Source organism: Leishmania braziliensis, chromosome 36 (genome assembly GCF_000002845.2).
Source record: "Leishmania braziliensis MHOM/BR/75/M2904 complete genome, chromosome 36".
Taxonomy (NCBI): Eukaryota; Euglenozoa; class Kinetoplastea; order Trypanosomatida; family Trypanosomatidae; genus Leishmania; species Leishmania braziliensis.
In genome coordinates, this window is record NC_009327.2 from 713,394 (window position 1) to 731,346 (window position 17,953).

The 17,953-nt window shown below is 58.9% G+C and overlaps 4 protein-coding genes across 4 annotated transcripts; all 4 read right to left on the reverse strand.

The window, feature by feature from the left end:
* Nucleotides 1–1,837: 1,837 nt before the first annotated feature.
* LBRM_35_1920 (conserved hypothetical protein) lies at nt 1,838–4,780 on the reverse strand (the record flags this gene model as incomplete). The annotated part of the gene is made up of 1 exon (XM_001568762.1): nt 1,838–4,780. One exon carries the CDS (start codon nt 4,778–4,780, stop codon nt 1,838–1,840), a length of 2,943 nt encoding a protein of 980 aa, XP_001568812.1.
* Nucleotides 4,781–5,540: 760 nt separating this feature from the next.
* On the reverse strand, nt 5,541–11,261 carry LBRM_35_1930 (conserved hypothetical protein; the record flags this gene model as incomplete). Its single annotated transcript, XM_001568763.2, has 1 exon — nt 5,541–11,261. The coding sequence occupies one exon, from the start codon at nt 11,259–11,261 to the stop codon at nt 5,541–5,543; it is 5,721 nt and encodes a 1,906-aa protein (XP_001568813.2).
* Nucleotides 11,262–12,529: 1,268 nt separating this feature from the next.
* On the reverse strand, nt 12,530–14,167 carry LBRM_35_1940 (conserved hypothetical protein; the record flags this gene model as incomplete). Its single annotated transcript, XM_001568764.1, has 1 exon — nt 12,530–14,167. The coding sequence occupies one exon, from the start codon at nt 14,165–14,167 to the stop codon at nt 12,530–12,532; it is 1,638 nt and encodes a 545-aa protein (XP_001568814.1).
* A 1,183-nt stretch (nt 14,168–15,350) lies between these two features.
* On the reverse strand, nt 15,351–16,877 carry LBRM_35_1950 (putative aldehyde dehydrogenase; the record flags this gene model as incomplete). Its single annotated transcript, XM_001568765.2, has 1 exon — nt 15,351–16,877. The coding sequence occupies one exon, from the start codon at nt 16,875–16,877 to the stop codon at nt 15,351–15,353; it is 1,527 nt and encodes a 508-aa protein (XP_001568815.2).
* Nucleotides 16,878–17,953: the final 1,076 nt, after the last annotated feature.

The following is a 17,953-nucleotide window of genomic DNA, read 5'->3' on the forward strand; positions in this document are numbered from 1 at the left end:
GTGTGTACCTTCGACTAAGGCGGTGTCTTTCGGTGTCTGTGGTGACGAGTGTTCCCAACGAAAAAGAGGAGCAAGTTAAGCAGGACACTGGTTCGCGCAAATCTTCTCGGCCAATTGAGGCCGTGTCTCTTCTGTAAAGCAAACAACGCAAATGTGCAACACCAGTCTTGTGAGCCTCTACTCTTCCCAGCGGAATGTCGGGTTACTCTGTGTGTTGTGTAAATATCAGTGCAGAAGCGAAGGTATCACTCGTTGGCCTCGCAGTACTCGCACGCCGTTCGTGCCCTCTACACATACGCAGCTCTCGGACCAGGCCTCCAGACGTCGACGTCGAGGAAAGAAGAATAAAACAGCGAGAGAAGTGGATGGGGATGGAGGCAGGAGGTGGGTCCGCCAGCATACACAGAAGACGGAGTGTGAAGGGAAGGGAAGGAAAATGAAGGTGACGGTGAGCGCGTGAGGAGTGGGTGGGGGGAGGAAGGTCGCCTTCACGTCACAGTCGTCAATAGCACGCGAGAGAGAGAAACAAAGCGCTGTGGCTTCAGGAAAGTGCCAACGGGGAGAAGGGAAAGTGCAAGACAGCAACTAGCGAGGCACCATTTTCGGAGGTAAGATAAAAGAGCCGAAAAGCTCACGTTGCCGGCGCGCCCTGACACAGTGCCACGCGCACGCTCGCCAAGAGTAAGTCCGCTGAGACGCCAACGGAGTGGCTGCTCGCGTGTGTGAGGGGGAGTGGCAGAGGAGCAAGAGAGAAGAAACCGAGAGTGGAGCAACAGTGGCAAAGTGGTCAGAGAGCGAGAACGAGAAAATTGAGGGGCACCAATAAGAAGAACGAGGAGAATTAGGTCCGAGTTGTTAGGCGGTTGCACATTGGCTCCGACGTGGGTGTGTGGTGCGTCGACCACGGCGTGCGCTGGGCATGTCGTGACTGCGCCACGGCAGAGAGGCGGCGCGTGTGCTACACTCGACGTGTATGTCGGTGTTCGTGTTCGTGCCTCCAGTGAAAGAGAAGAGCGACCCAAGCGACAACGCAAACACACCAACGCACACTGAAGTGAGGGAAAGAGAGTTAAAAGTGCACTTTTCAAGACCGATGCGTAGAGACGGAGAAACGGTACCGCACAGCTTCAGAGAAGAGGCTGTGATCACCGCAAGGACCAGAAGCCGTGAGACGCACCCGAGGGAGAGCAAGAGAGAGCACTAGAGAGTCAACGACACATCGGCGGCGCGAGGGGAAGCGAGGAAGAAGACAGCTGAAAGAGCAAGTGGAAGGATAGGGTGAAAGTGCGATAAGGAAAAGGGAAGAGCCCTGCAGAGCGAGAGACGCAAGAGAGGAGGCAGGGAAAGAGGACGAAGTGATGCGGAGGAGAAAGAGACGTGACGACATAAAATGCTTCTCCCGTTTCGGCGCCCCCCCCCCCTCCCTCCCGCCCCTTTAAGGTAAACACAAGCGCTCCTAGAGCGTAAACGCTGACTACGCTGCCCCCTCCCCTTCCCTCCCTGTCTGCCCCACCACCTCTTCGACACAAAGGAGACGGAGAAGAGAGAAGCGTGCATTCCTTCGTGAAAGTAGACTTCGCCGGACTGCGGAAGTGACCTCCACACAAGGACCGGTAGAGGGGGAGAGAGAGGAATACACAAAACAGCCAAAAACCAAAGCGAAGACCACGAAAAAAACTCCGAAGAAGAGGGCGGGTCACACCGAGCTCACCGGTACAGGCACATCTGCGGACACATGGCGGGAGCGATGGTCGTAAAGAAAGCGCTGAGTTGCTTGAGCACCGCCGTGGCACACCCTCACCTCGCCCTTCTTCGCTGTGGGCACGGACGCTATCGCTCAGATAAGGTCCGTGTCGCTGTGGGTGCCTGAACGTGCTCGAGCTGCCGTTGCCGCATATCCCTGCGCCGACGGCTGCTGATCTGTCGCGACAGGCAGCGCCGACGCGTACGTCACGCGCTCCGTGGGAGGACTCGGGAACCCTGAAGGGGCACTCGGTGCCCGGGATGGCAACGCGAAAGCCTGATTGGTAGCGTCTGTCAGCTCTACCGGTGCGCTCGCGGTAGACTCAGCAGCAGCTTCTACTGTGGAAGGATGGGGAAAGGCATGGGACGGATTGGCACTGCCACCTGTGGCCGTACTCGCGGGCCTCGACGCCGACGCTGGCGGCAGAGGTGCCACAGTCATCTCTGCCCCGGAGAGTTGTAGAGAGTTTTGCGTGGCAGATCCGGTTGTAGACGCCAGTGCCTCCGGCGTCATCGTCTTCGAAGGGGGGGATCCTGCATGTGTTGCCGAGGATGCCACCTTAACTGGTGCTGCCGGAACCGTATGCACATCGACGTTCATCTCAGCCGCAAGCTCTGCCACGCGGTTACGCAAGAGATGCACCAAGTCCTGCTGTGTCTCTCCGTACTCCACGTAAAAAGCGATCATGCGCTCCATCCCTGCAGCGCGCCCTTTCATCTCCGAAACGAGCTGAATGCGCTCTGCCTCGCCCTTCTTCGCCGCGCCAGAGACGGGCTGCGTCACCAGCGCGAACATGGCTGTTGTGAGGCACTCGTTGCACTTGAGCAGGTCCATCTCAACCTCCTTCTTCGACTCCCGAGAGGACTGCTCCAGTTCTAGCCGCCGCTTGCGCAGTGCCGCTAAACTGATGTGTTTCTCCACCACGGTGATGTTTGCATCTACATAGGAGAGCTTCACTTGTAGGTGCTGCAGGTGGGCCAGCTGACACAGGAACGCCTTTGAGTCTCGCAGCGTGTCGCTCGAGTCGATCTGCCGCATGAGCTTCATCAGCTGCCGGACGAGGTCGAGGCTGTGGTGCACCGCTTCCTCTGCAAAAACTGAGAAGACAGAGAACTCGAGGGTCGGGTACAGCCAATCCAGAAGCCTGAGCGCATACACGACGCCAGGAATGTAAAACATTCGTTTCGGCGCATCGTCTCCGGTGGACACTGCTGGGTCGGCGGTGTACGCATCAGTGCCACAGCGGAGGTAGATGCTGGCGATCTCGCGCGTCGGGGTGCAGCAGGACACCGTTTGCCTCAGGTACACGCTCGTGCGGAAGACGAGTCGCTCCTGAGTGTCCTGTATCATACGCACCCACAGATCCGACACGACTTGCGAGTCCTGCACGCCCGTGTTCTGGAGCAGGCTCACGCGCTGAATGCTCTCCACTGTCTGGGACAGCTCACCTACGTCGTCGACGCAGAGCAGCCGCGAACGAAACATGTAGTACACCTCCTCGGCAATGCCAGGCGCAAGCCTCGGGAATAGTTGGGAAACGATTTCATCCTTCAGCCACAGCCGCCTGAGCACATCCAACTCCGCGACCAGGGAGCGCTGGAGTAGTGCACAGATGTGTTCAGCCAACTGTGGAAGCGTGTGCGCCTCCGCTACGCCGGAGAGCTGCTGTCGAGCGGCGCCAGTGTCAGCCAGCGATTTCGCTCCTACAGCAGCAGCAGCAGCAGCAGCAGCTACGCTGCCGGCAATTTTCGCGTCGGCCAGCGAGCTCTGCTGCGCATCGAGGTAATACCACAGCGTGAGCCAGTAGCGCAACAACGGCACCACCACGCCAACCCGCGCGTCGCAGTAGGAGTCCATCACCTCCCGCATGCCAGGGTCCGCCCCCAGCTGGTCGCCAGCGGACGCCCTCTCCTCCCCAAAGGCCTTCGCCCCGGTGTAGCTGAAACCGCCCTGCCGCAGCTCGGTCATGCGCCGGAGCGACATGAATCCGTCGCCAGACTTCACGAATGCGTCGTTCACAGCGGCGAGGAACACTTCAAAAGAGCCGGCCACATCATGCGTGCGCAGCTGCAGCGTCGGCGCTGTGCCTCCGCTCGAGGGGGGTGTTGCTGGCGCGGGCATCAAGAGTGGCGACGACGACGACGACGTGAAGGCCTCGGTGATGGGGCTGTCACTAGGGTTCGCGCCGCCCTCCTGCAAGACCTGCGTGGCGGCCTGAAATGCGGGCGAGGCTAGTGTTTCGAGTTCCATGGTGCGAAATGACGTCTGCACCGCGTCCTTCAACATCGCGCTGACCGTCTGCTGCGCCGCGGCAAGCTTCAGAGCGTACGGCTTGGCAGACTTGTACTGTGCGTTGGTGGAGAGGAACTCCATCTCCTTGGCGATGTCCTGCAGCAGTGCTGAGAAGCGCGCTGAGCCCGCCTTCAGAAATGGGTTTCCTGCCTCTCGGCACAGGTCGTCGATGCGCGTGAAGTGCGCCAAGTTCTGCTCCAAGGCATCGCGGACAAGCTCCAGCTTGGCCTTTCGCACCATCATGGCAGAGGCGTTGTGGCTAAGATGGTCGCTCTGCTCCTGCACCGCCTCTGTCACGCGCTGCATCGCAGACACACTGCTCCGTACGCGCTCCAGTACCTGGTAGCAATTTCCAGCCTGCGTGGCACCACGCTGAACCCTCGACTGCCAAGTTAGCAAGTCGGGCACATGCTCCTCCACCACTCGCAGAGCAGAACGATGAAGGCACTCCTGCTGCTGCTGCTCGCTGAGCTCTGCGAGGTCGCCAGAAAAGTGTGACGTCATGGTGCCTGCCGGATCGGCACCTGATGAACCTGCCGGGGCAGCGCTAGCGAGTGCAGGCGACAGAGGCGCGCGGGTCAAATTAGCACCGATAGCGGCGACGCCCCCCTCACCCGCCATGAGGTGAGCTGGCACCGTAAGCGGATAGCGGAAGCGGTGGTGCAGCGGCAAAAGCAGCAGCTCCAGCTGACGTATAAGCGATGCCTCCTCGCCTGCGTCGGATGCTGTTGACCTTGCCGTCATGATGGTAGGAGCGTGTGTGCAGTTAGTGCTCCTCTTGCAGCCCTCGGATCCGGAGAACGGGCGGAGGCGAACAATGAGCTGCACACAAAGCCGCAAGAGTGGGTAAGAGACGCCGCAACAGCGCGCGGGCAGGGGGGGTTCAGAATACTGAAGATAGAGAAGTCCGCCGCTTCTTCTATTTTGTGCGTTTTCTCCTTCGTACCATCGCACGTAGAAGAGATGGCCGGCAAGGGGGGGTTTTGAGGAAAGTAACGAAGAAAAAAGAGGGGAAAAAAAACACACGAGAAGTGGGAGGAAGGGAGAGGAGGAGAGACATTTACCATGCGCGGGGGTGCAGAAGTTGATGAGCACCCCTGACGAACAAAACGCGGACGCGCGCTGAAGAGGTGTAGACGTCAAACGGCCGTGTGCAAAGGATCTAACACTGTGTGGTGTGGGTGCGCACCCGCACATACCAAAGCCGCTATCCCGAAAACGATGCGATGCGTCGATGGCAAATGAGAGGAAGCGAGAGAGCGACGACGACGACGAGGAAAGTAGCCGTGGTCCCGTCTTCTCTTTATCTGCTCTCGGTCATTTTCTCTCCCCCTTCCCATCTTGTGTGTGCATGTCTCGTTATTATGTGAAAGCCACGTCTGAGATACGCCATACATCGCAAGACAGGGAGTGAAGAGGGAAACTGTAATGGAGAAGACGGCGGACGAAATAAATTCCCTCGGCAACAGCAAAGGTGCCACAACACGTAAACTCGAACAGAAACTCACTCAGGCGCGCCTCCGTGAGTTCCAACGAGGCACGAGGAAAAGCAGCGGAGCAGCTCCCCGTACACTTCTACAAAACGTGCCGTTGCGGCTGATGCATCGGCGGCGGTGTTTGGAAGCGTGAACGGCAGCGTGTCGCCACCGACAGCCCCCGAATGCAGCATTGCCACATCGAGCTGGCCAGGACCGCAGAATAGACGCAGCAGCTCCGGCAGCATTCGCGCCCCACTTGTCGTCCATGACCGTTGTGCGTGCGCGAACCTCGTTACGAGCACGCCACCGCTCCCCACTAGCATTGAGAAGAGCTCATCGCTGTAACTTAGCAGCGGGGTCGCCAGCATCGAGGAGCTCGCCACAATAGGCATGGCGAAGAGCATCCATGCGTCCACGGCAGCAGGGAGGCGCCACTCCGTTGTGGCGGCACACAACTGGCGCACAGCCACGATACAATCTTCCCTCCAGCTGTCGGAATCTGCGCTGTATTGATGCACACGATCGGCGGCAGCTGCCAGAACCAGCAACTCCTCGGCAGAGAAAGCTCCTGGCGAATGGTGTAGGAAGCTGTGAAGCTCAGCCGCCGTCCACAACCGCCGCAACGCAGCTACCAGCATTTGTGTATTGGGCGTCGCAGCTGAGATTGAAGGAGGCCACAAGTCACTGCGGAGGAGACATGCAAGCAGCCGTATACACCGTCGCCCTTGAGCTGCCGGAGCGGCAGTAGTGGCAACGTGCACGAGCGTGCTTGGGTCACCGGCCGCGATCAGGCGAGCAAGTTTCAGGGGTGCGCACACGTAGGCTTCAAGCTCACGGTCTCCGCGCACCAGGCACGGTGAGGCGTGAAGCGCGTATCGACGGAGAGCAGCACGCTCAGCTGCCGTCAAGGGAGGCAAAGGTGAGCGGGTGCTCGCCGCGAAGTCCGATGCATGCGCCTCGATGAGGCTACCAAGATGCGTCTGAGTCACACTTGCGCAACTGGCCACTCGCTGCCCCGTGGTCGAGACGACGATGGGTGCAAAGAAGTCCCGCGTCGTCCCTCGACCGTATTGCAGGGAATGCAAGGCGGCAAATCGGGTGAGCTCCCAGCACGCCTGTAGGTCCAGCGCACCATCGAACGCGCCCGTCGCATCGGCTGCATTGAATGACGCAAACGCTCGGCGCAGAATCGTCCACAACGCCTGCGCCGAGACGCGTTGTTGATCTGGCTGTCGAAGTTCCGAGACGGCGTTGAGCAACGCAGTGGTGTGTTGAACAACAGTTCGGAGAGACAGACGCTGTGCCTGAGAGACAAGCCTGCGAATGGCGAGCACCACGAAAGCGTCGTACGTCGCTGGCGGCGGCGCATGAAAGAAGCACAGGGTCTTCACCACACCCACCAAGTCCGCCGCAGCAGCCGTCCGCGCCAAAGACATGAAGGCGTCCTTGGTGCGCACAAATGTGTCCAAGCGGAGCAACGCACTTTCCGCCAAACGCTGCAATGGCTTCTGCGCCGCCGCCGCCTTGCTCAGTGCACCGTCGTGGCCGGTATACCAGTCGTTCTGTGGTAATGAGCGCAGCTCCACGTACGTTTCTGGACTGGCGCAGCCAGAGCGGCACAGTCCGCGCAGCAGCGTGTAGCACTGCCGCAACTCGCACTTATCCATCTTCGATGTCACGGCGGCAGCAAGTGCGCTCAGCAGGCGGCTATTCCAAGCCCCTAGCTGCGCCAAGGCGCGAATGAGCAATGACAACTCCAATGGATCAAGCCGGTCAGCGCAGTCGTGCAGCTCCGGCAAGATGCTGTACAGCATCTCTGTATGCGTGTGCTGGACCGTTTCGAAGGCCCGCAAGAGCATCAGGAGGTGCTTTGGGTTCTGTACTAAGACGTGAAAAGGTGCAGTTGTGAGACGCTCCTTTTCTCCTGCTGTCTCATCCCACGTACTTGCAGTGACACTTGAAGAAAGCGGCTCTTGCTGCCTGGCGAGAGCCACAATAGTATCGCCTAGCAGCCCCAGAGTGTCGCGGACTGCCTGATCAAGAGTGGCAGTGGAAAGGCCTGCCGGTGGGCTATCGAGGAGAGGCAACCGTCCCACATCATGTTCCAGTGCTTTGCTTCCCAACTCGGGTAGGGACACTCCTCCTACGCCATCCTCCACTGTCACGCTGCCGTACAGCTCATCGCCCTCTGCGTCCAGTACTTCGTCGGGGATGGCAGATACCGCTGCGGGTATGCCGTGGCCTCGCTTCGTCGAGTCGTCGCCGCTGTGCGCCAGTCGATAAATCTGTGCCGTCACGTTGGCGATTGTGCTGAGCAGCTCCAGCGGCATCGGTGGCGGGCTGCCGCCGTCCGACTCGGTCCACCACGTTTCAGAGCATGTGGCCTCTTCCGCGTACTTTTCCACTGCAGAATGGACAACTTCCAGGTAGGACTCTAACGCACCTACTTGAGCCTCTCGCCAGGGTGTGTTCTGCATCACCGTGTCGCCACTTGCCGTATCAAGAAGTGGTCGCAGCGACCCGAAGTAGGACACCAGCGACCGCCCCAAGTCCGAGGCGCGGCGCAGCTTCGTGATGGCCTCGATGTGGGCTCGTGCCGTCCCGCGCACGGTCGAGAGCGAGTCCTCATCGCGGACCACGCCAGCGTTCTCCTCCAGAAGCGCACCGCACTGGGACATAAACACCTCCAGGAAAATGAGAGGTGGTAGCGTTCCCGACAAGCAGGTCGAGCGGGACGCATCCATGAGAGTTTTGCAGTTATCCAAGCTGAGCGTAAGAGCCGCTGCCTCTGACCTCGCGGCCTCGCCACGCGGGGCGACAGCAAGCCCTGCTGCGCAGCGGGCCCACATGGCGCGCATGAGTTGCTGGGCCACTGGTCGCGGCAGCACGCCTGCAGTGCACAGGGAGGACGCGACACTGGCAAGCGCGCTCAGCTCTACACCGTTGCACTCCGGTGCCACTTTCACCGCTTGGGTGGCGAAGACGGTGGCCAACTTTACCTCTCTTTTCGTCCACGTCCGCGGAGACGCCCGTGTACGCGTGCGCGCAGCAGCGATGCTCGGTGTGGTGTTCTTCGGCTGCCCCAGCGCCCCCTCGTCGCCGTTCACTACGACGTCACTAGCCGTTGCACGTTTGCCCAGCAGCCGGTGGCGCAACACAGAGCACGTCAGTACCAGATCCTTCGGACTAGCAGCATCGAGGATGAGCTTCGTAAGCCCGCGTGACACGCCGTTCAATAAGGCAGTGGCACGTTGCATCCCGAGAACAATGGCCTCCTCCTTTGGCTCCTGCGATGTTGGATTTGAGCACTGTGGCCCCGTTTCCTCACACTGTTGAGCGGCGTACCGCGCAAAGCGTTGGACCGCGTCCCCCGTGGCTACGCTCAGGCGGATCGCTGCTGAGTCGGGGGATGGCGTGTCGGCATAGTCTTGTATGGCGTGAGCGAGCAGTGGCTCCACCTTGTTAAAGAAGTCGGCGCACCGCGGAGCGGAAAGCTGGACAAAGGACGTTAGCAGCTGCGCTGCATCGGTGGCGAGAAGACGTGGTGGTGTCGTCGGTTCACCGGGGGTCTCATTGTCACCGGCCAGCACAATGGCGCGCTGGACGCACTGCGACACAACACGCAAAGTCGTGGAGAAACGGTAGCGGACCACGGCTGCACCGCGCCGGTGTGGTCCGCGAAGCGGTGACGACATGAAACTGTCTGCTGTAGCCTCTGGTGGCCCCCATACCACGCCTGAGGCGGCCAGTTGGGCATCCTCGTCTGCCAGGTCCTCGCCTTTCTCCGCGGCACCTTCGACAGACTGGCCTGCAGCACCGCTATTCCGCGGCCGGCGTTGCCTCTCCTCGAAACGAGCGAGGGACGCTACAAAGGGCACAAGCTGGCCTGCGCCAACGACGTGCATTTGCTCCCCGAAGCGCTGGGACAGGAGCTCAACAATGTCGGCGCTGACCGTCACCCCCGGCACCTCTTCCCAGCGGGAGAGACTCGAAAGAAGGATGCCACAGTCAGACGCGCGGAGCTGCACGGCATGCGTCTCATGCAATAGAAATAGAGCGGGACGAAAGGCTGCTTGAATAGAGAGCAGCAGTGGTGCCGAAAGGGCAGACGGTCGTCGCTGTCGAGCTCTGTTCACGACTTGCGCAACATCGCTGAGATCCTTGACAGTGGCGGAAGCCAGTGAGACGGGCAGTGCCTGCAGACCGTAGGAGAGCACCAGGTCGCCATGGGTAGGTTCGATGCTAGCGTGCAGTCCCACCTGAATAAGCTCCACAGCATCCGCCACTCGGACGCCTGTGGTGGTCGCCCCCGTTGCCAAGGTGGCACTGCTTGCAGTGCCGCTGACAGCGGCGACAGCCGCACCGGTGCCTCCGCCGGCTAGCTCCAGAGTCCGCTGCACCAAGGGCAGCAAGGCACGGTAGCACAGGAGAATGCGTCGCGATGCGGACTCTGCTTGGTCACGAGAAGCCCCCAGTGTGGGTGTCACCAACATGAGCATCTTTTCGAGTCCGTGGAGGCACTGAATCCACTGCAGCACGTCAGATGGGGAGAGGTGCGCCATCGCTGCAAAAGCCTCATCGGGGCCGCTGCGACTGCAACGATCGCACTGGCGCCTGAGCGCCGCCACGCACGCCTCAGCAATCCTCAGCATCTTATCGAGCTCCTTAACAGCTACATTAGGCTTCGCTGTCGCTTGTGACTCCGAAGATGATGACGTGAGCGACTCCTTCGACTTGCTGCCGAGCCGCAGGCCGGACCACTTTGCCACCATACCCATGGCTGACGTAATAGCAACTAGATTCTGCTGCACGACGGCCGTAGTATTGCTGGAGGCGCTGTCTGCTGACTCAGGAGCTGATGCCGTTGAGGTAGAGGCCACGTCTTGCAGCGCCAACAAGAGAGGCTCGTAAAGCTCTTCGAGCACAAACGCCACCCCAGCTGTTGCCCCATCGGCCAGAGTGATCAAGGGCATACACAGGGACATCACCTGCCGCGGAGTAAGCAGCAACTCCTTGTTTAACTTAATCCAATGAAGTGCCTGCTGCACACGAGGGAAGGTAGTCGAGGCACCAAAGGCTGAGGCAGTGGTGAGCAGCTTACCGATCTCTGAGCCATACGATGGGGAGTTCTGCGGCACATCTGAAAGAGTATCATTGCAGCGCACCTCTCCGCTAAGAAGTCGCAGTGCCTCGGTGCAGAGAATTACGGCGGTTTGAAGAACAGACGGAGTGGCGGAGCTTCCGGCATCGCTGCTGTCCTCTTGTCCGACGAAATCGTCCATATCGATCTGACATGCTGTCCGAGAAGTGGTGGCGGCTGGCGTCCTCACTGCTGCATGCAGTCGGTACCGCGCCGACACAGCTGTGATCGCCTGTTGCTGTTGGGCATGGCGCAGTCGATGGAACTGATTACGCATACGAACCAAAGAACCGAGAACAGAAGAAGAACGAGTGGTCGACGAAGACACTGTCTGTGCTGCCTGCGAGTGTTGCTGAGCGCCAGGCGTCCGGGAGTAGTTCCCGAGCAGACGCACAGAGAAACGGTTCATTGCGGCGGCGGCCCTTGCGAGTGCACTGCCAAGAACACACACATACCCGCCCCCGTCAGCAGTCCCTCTGTGGCTGTGGGGGGAATGTTGTACAACAGTGTGGCTTTCCTTCTCTCGCGTGAGTGGACAGCTGTGTTCCTCCTCCCCCTCCTCCTTTCCTTCCAGCCCATGCTGGAAGGAGGGGTTTCGCGCGCACATAGGTACGGTTGACACGGGGTAGTGAAGTGCGTCGCGGAGGTGGGCAGTCCGAGAGGGCAACGGATAAAACAGCGCAGAGAATGCGAAAGAGAAAAAAGGGAAAGAAAGGGGGGTCGACAATGAGAGTGAGTAGTAAAGGAAATTGAGGGGAAAAAAAGCGGCTGCCGCGTGCACGGGCACGTGGCCCGTGCGATATGGGCGACTATCGTGCAGCTGGATAAGAAAGGAAGTGTGAACCGCAGCGACGGTGGACACTAGATGGAGAGAGATGGAAGGAGGTTGTGGCGTCCAGTCTTGAGACGCATCCCCGCAGCATCACACGTGAACAGGAATCGACATGGAGGAGGGAGGGCAACAAGAGCACACACAAAGGGGAGAGAGTAGCCTGTCGTTCTGCCTTGGCTGGCCTGAGTCACCTCGCCTGTAGGTGTTTTATCTTTTTTTTTTTGGGGGGGGGGGGGGGGGCTTTATCCTACTCTGCCTCTGCAAGGGAGTGGGGAGGAGGCAAAACAGGTGAAACGGAAGGTGTGATGAATGGAAACAGCGAAGTCTGAAAGGGAAAGAGAAATAAGGACAACGGACTAGGGGAAGCCAGGGTCGCAACAGCCAACGGTTACAAGGCTGCTCCTTGACCACCAACAGAAACACACACACCGCACACACACACACACACATACACGCACAGGCACAGGCCTCACATCAGACGTACACAACGAGCGAACAAAGTCCCACGCCGATGCCTTGAACAGCCGTCGTCCCTGATAGTAAAGTTGCAATACGACGCGCCTTTCTTGAATATGCTTGGCCTGGTGGGACGCCTCGCCGGAGAATTTATAGATGCATAGATATATATCTATGCATCTTTTTCTTCGTTTTCCTTCCTGTCTTTCCTCTTCTGTATCGGTGCTCTCTGTGGGTACAGGCAGAGAGGAAAGATGGGCTGCCCTAGTAGAGAACGGGATGCGCGGTATTAAGCACAAGACTGATGGAGAGACATGGAAGAGGGAGAAGATGAATGGGTTGCCCAAGCCACTACACGGCCGTGCAAATCCTTCCCTAATCCCTACCGGCATCAATACCACATTTTCATCGTTGCTACACCGCTTCAATATCCCCTCACTTACTAGACAAGAAGTTCTTCGGGGCTAGGGAAGCTGGGATGGCAAGCAATAGAAAGGGAAGCAAGAGCCGACCATCAGCGAGTCCCCACAGCACAGCGACCCACCTTTGCTTTTCCCTCCTCTCTGTCGCGTCGCACTGACAGCCGCTCACTTGGCAGAGCCGTAGTTTGGTACCGCACCTCCGAGTAACGGCGAGCTATTGCTGCTTCCATTTAAGGCGATCGACTCGTCATCCAGCGAGCGCTGGTGTTGAAAGTAGCCCTTTTGCTCGTACATGCAATGCTGAACTTGGCGATACACAATGAAGGATGACACCAGGATGAGAGCGAGCGCGAGTACGGTAGACCAGATCGACGCCGCCGTGCACAGCGCGACGTAGCGGAGCTTGCCATCCTTGTTCAGTTCATAGCAAAACGGGATGTTTTCCTGGTGCTCAAGCAGCGCCGACAGGATGAACTCCGGCTGATCTGGCAGGTGCTTCACAAAGAAGCCAAGGAACGTAGACGGGCCGTAGCCGTTTGTGTAGTCGGTCAGGAACGGAGACGCGTAGGTGTAGATGCGGCGGCCGTTGCGGTCGGCGATGAGCAGCACGTTACGGGCTGCGTTCTCGTAGATGCCGCTCGCCGCGTGCAGTGAGGTCGGGCGGTTGATCATATAGAGGCGCTGTGCCTGGATGAAGCCCTCGCCAAAGCCGTTACCCTGCATGCCGTTGCTGATCGTGTTTCCCTGGCGAGAGGAAAAGCGCACCATGTAAGCAATGCCGTCCTCTTTGCTCGTGACGTAGATGTACGGCACGTCAAAGCGCTTCATGAGGACACCGTCCGCGGAGACAGACGGCGACGAGTCGCCCACATAGTAGCGACTCGGAAACATGACTTGAATCGGGGATGGTACGTTTAGGCCGAAGAGGCGCTCACCGCTCTCGAGATCGAAAACGTGCACGGTGCTGCTCAGTACATCACACACGAGAAGGTAGTACGTCATTGATTCATTCGTCACAGCGAAGACGCCGGAGGAAGCGCCGCCCTCGACCAGCGTGCGCGGCAGCAGGGGCGAGATGGTGAGGCCGCGTACGGAGCTCATCGAATAGGTGGAGCTCCACGGCGAGGCGAAGAGACCAGAGCTGTCTGTAATGTCTTTTGGCACCACAATTGTCTCCTCCCCTGTAATCGTCTCCTCGTTGGACACCACGGCAGCCTTGGCGTTCTTTGCCGGCTTCCAGGCAGGATAGCGGACTTGCTGGGATCTGCCGGTGCCAACCGTCAGCATCGTGTCCGCCGTCGGGTCGCGCTTGTACCATGTGATGGTCACCGAGTTTTGATTCGACACGTACAAGTCCTCGGTTGCTGGGTGGAAGGCGATGTCGTACGGGTGATCCAGAAACGGGTTCGCCTGGCCCTGCTCGGTAGCGGTGAACAGGTAGTCGCGGGTGCAGTTCTCTTCCATCGTGCGGTTCAGTAGTCCGTTGCCGCTGACGGCGAAGATGCGGCTGTAGGAACCGCGCGCGCTAGACACGTAGAGGTGGCCTTCCGGACCAAAGCGCATGGAGCGCAGCTTGTCGACCTGCACGCCGGGCGGAAAAGAAGCTTTGTTAAGTACCGGGCCGAGGTAGTTGCCGAGAGTGTCAAAGGACCAAATGTTATCGCCCATGTTGGATGTGACGTAAATTGCATGGGTGTTCCCGTTAGAGGGACATAGTGCGCGACCTGAGTGGCTGCAGGCAAAAATTACTAGCAATAGCGCCGCAGCCAGCGTCACCAAGGAGCGCGATGAGCGTCGCGGCATCGTGCTTGCACGCGCACGGATGTGTAGCTGTGAAGATATAGGGTAAGTACCACAGCAAATCAGCGGATAAAAAGAAGACAAAGTGAGATGAAGGAAATAGAGACAAGAGCGACTGATGAGTGACACCTACTCAAGGGGACTGCACACACACACACACACGCTGACGAGTGGGGCAATAGGGAGAAGCGATACGAAGGGCAAGGTGATGGGGCACCGGTGTTTGCGAGGCAGGACACATGAAGAGGGATGAATCGACAGCATGCAAGAAGATCAAATGAAAAGCAGCGGTCGAGTAGTGCGCGCACATCGAAAAGAACCACATCTGGATAAAGAGAGAGTAAAACGGAGATGGAAGTCGACTGCGTGAAGCACAGGACTGCGAAGCGCACACGGGTGGGGGAGGAGGGGGGGCAGTGGCGGGGGTGTATGACAAAACCCTGCGATACAATGAGTAGCCTCTCCGCTGCGCCGCTTCGACATAGAGGAACTAAAGACGTGGGTGAGGTCAGCCGGGAGTACGCCGCATGCAAAAGGCCTCAAACATCTCCAAGTGCAGCGTTGAGAATCGCACACAAGCACGTTTGCGTGCGTGAGAACGAGAAGATGACAAATGTGGTGCTCTCACATGAAATGAAGAGAGCAACTTGCTCGCTGTCTCACAGGAGAGAAGGGGGTGGGAGAGGGGAAGGAGTGCGGGTGGAGAGCACCGTGACAGCGTTCAATTAAGGCGATTGCAAACAGGGTGGAAGGAAGTGGGGTCAACGAACAAGAAAAAGAAAACAGAAGGCAGACGGTAGGGGAGGGGTAAAGAGGGAAACGAAGAAACACGGATAAGCAACGGTGCGCCCAGCGATACGCATAGAAGAGGCAGGAGAGAAATGGCGCGCGTCTGGGGGTCGGGGTCCGTGCCTCGCGTGTCGACAACGAGTACATCTGCACGGAATCACCACTGAGAGTGAGGAGATGCCAAGCGCAGTACAAAAGGGAGATGAGGTGCAAGTGCCTCCAAGGCGGGCAATGTCCACACAATCAGTGGTTGGGTAGCGAAAGCGAGAGTACACGCTCCCTGAAAAGGGAGTGAGAGCGAATATGCGCCACGTGAGCTGCACCCAGCGCCTCGTTTCTGTAGTTTTCACTACCGCTTCCTCCTTTTTTCCCACTCTCTTCCGTTGCCCCGCCTCTCCTAAAGAGTGGAAAAGAGGACGTACTTGACGTCGACAAAGGAGTCAATGCCGTACTTGGACCCGTCCCGACCAAGCCCGCTCTCCTTGACTCCCCCAAATGGAGCCCCCGGGTTGGAAAGTGTACTGTCGTTCACACCCACCATGCCGTAGCGTAACGCCCGCGCGACGCGGTGCTGGCGACGGTAATCGTTGGTGAAAAAGTACGAGGCCAATCCGGCCCGCGTCTCGTTGGCCATTTTTACGACCTCCTCTTCAGTGTCGAACGGCACGAGGGGTAAAACAGGGCCAAAGAGCTCGTCCTGGCAGCACAGCGCTGTGTCGTGCGGCACATCGGTGAGCAGCGTCGGCTCGAAAAAGTAGCCGTCGCCCTCCAGAGCCTTTCCGCCCACCATCACCGTGCCCCCCTTCTCCACGGCGTCCTCCACCACGCGAGTCATGCGCTTGAGCGTCGCACTGCCAATCACGGCACCGACCTTCACGGAGGGGTCTAAGCTGTTGCCCACCTTCAACGCGCGCACCCGCTCGGCCATGAGGCTCTTGAACTCCTCATAGACACTCGCCTGCACGAGCGCACGGTTCACGGAGATGCACGTTTGGCCCGCGTTGCGGAACTTTGCGGCGATGAGCTGATCAGCGGCTCGAGGCAGGTCGGCATCCTCAAAGACAATACACGGCGCGTTGCCGCCAAGCTCCATGCCGACCCTCTTCATCGTCTCGGCGCATCGACGGTAAAGGTGCTTGCCGACACGGGTGGAGCCGGTAAAGGAGATCTTGCGTACGTCGACGGACTCGACAAGTGCGTCGCCGATCCTGGGGGCATCACCGGCGACGACGTTGAAGACGCCTGGCGGGATGCCAGCCTCGTCGGCCAGCTGGGCAAGCGCCATGGCTGTGAACGGCGTGAGCTCCGCTGGCTTGAGCACAACAGTGCAGCCGGCTGCAATGGCACCGCAGGCAGAACGCGTGATCATCGCTGCCGGAAAGTTCCACGGTGTGATGATGCCGACAACGCCAACCGGCTCCCGAAAGACGGTCGTCTGCACGCCTGGGCGAGGACCAGGGATGATGTCGCCGTAGATGCGCTCCGCCTCACCAGCGTACCAGTCCGCGTACCCTTGGGCGTACAGCACCTCGCCCTTTCCCTCCGCGATGACTTTGCCGGACTCGCGAGAGAGAATGTTTGCGATGACGTCACGGCGCTGAAGAATGAGCTCTCCCCAGCGCCGCACCGCCGCGGCGCGCTGACGCGGCATCACTTGCCTCCAGCTCTCAAACGCAGCCTTGGCCGCCTCGATAGCGGCCGTCGTCTCCGCGTACCCCATGCATGGAATGGCACCGATAACCTGGTTTGTGCAAGGGTCCTCGACGCTCACCGTCTTGTCCGACAGCGCGCTTGCCACCCACGCGCCGTTGATGTAGCAGGCTGGCTTCATCATGATTGGGGTGCCCGAGGCGTACTGCGCCGCGTTAGCCCAATCAAAGGGCTGGAACCCCTTTGCACCCACCGTGCGGAACAGCTTCGACATTGACGATGGGCAAGCTGGGGGAAGGAGTGGGGGGGGGGGAGTCGGGTGCTCTTTTCTCTTGTAGCACGGCTCAATTTGAAGCAGAAAGGGTCAGAAGGGGGAGAGGGTGACCACAATGAGCTCACTAGATCTTCTTCAGGACAGAGAGCAATACTCTCGATCAGAGGTGTGAGCTTCCGTTCGATAAGTGAATCCTTCGCCCCTGTACACCGCTCAGGAGCTGTGGCTGGTTGGAGGATACAGGGAGAGGAGATGGAAAAAAAAAGTTGCCCTTTCCATGGTAGTACGCTCGACAGTGAGGAACAGTCGAAGCGCAGCTTTTTGTTTTTGTGGTGACGAGTAAGCGGGTGAGAGGGCAGGTGGTCTTGGCGGCTCGCAAGTGGACAGAGAGAGAGTCCACAAAGAAGATGGAGCGGCGGAGTGGACGACAGCTCACAAGCCAAACAAGCACAGGAAAACGGAGGAACAAGAACGATGAGTTTCTTATGTGGCCCCAACAGAGCGGGTGAGCGAGACCTGTCAGTGCAGACAGAGAGAAAGACAGACCGAGTGGCAGGGAAGTCGGCTGCTGTCCAAGAGGAACGAAAGGGGCGTTCAGCACAAGCGCTCCTCCCTTCCCCCACTGTAGTGATCACGCGCCGCTTCCTGAGGTGGCGGCTGCTACAAAGCAGGGGCATGCAGAGCGTCCCCGCATCGCACCTTTTCTTCGCTTTTCTGTCTCACTATTGCCCCACGTCAGAGTGTACGTCGGACAACGCCCTTGCCAAAGAAAGGGGGAGCGCGATGCGCGTCCAGGAAGCGCAGCGTGACAGTAACGAGAGAGAGAAAGACGTGTCTTCAACAGCCACACCGCCTTCTCTTTAATGGGCTATGATGCGGGGCACTGTTCTTCTTCGATTGGCATTTTTGTTGCTGCTATGTTTTTTGTTGCTTTGTGCTTCGCCTCATTTTGCATGTGTGTACGCTCGAGTCGCCGGTGCGTCGTTGTTGCTGAAGGAGAGCGCGTCACACACACAAAGGGGTAACAGTGGAAAGGAAAAACGAGCATAGAAAGAAAAGTACTACAGCGTCACCAA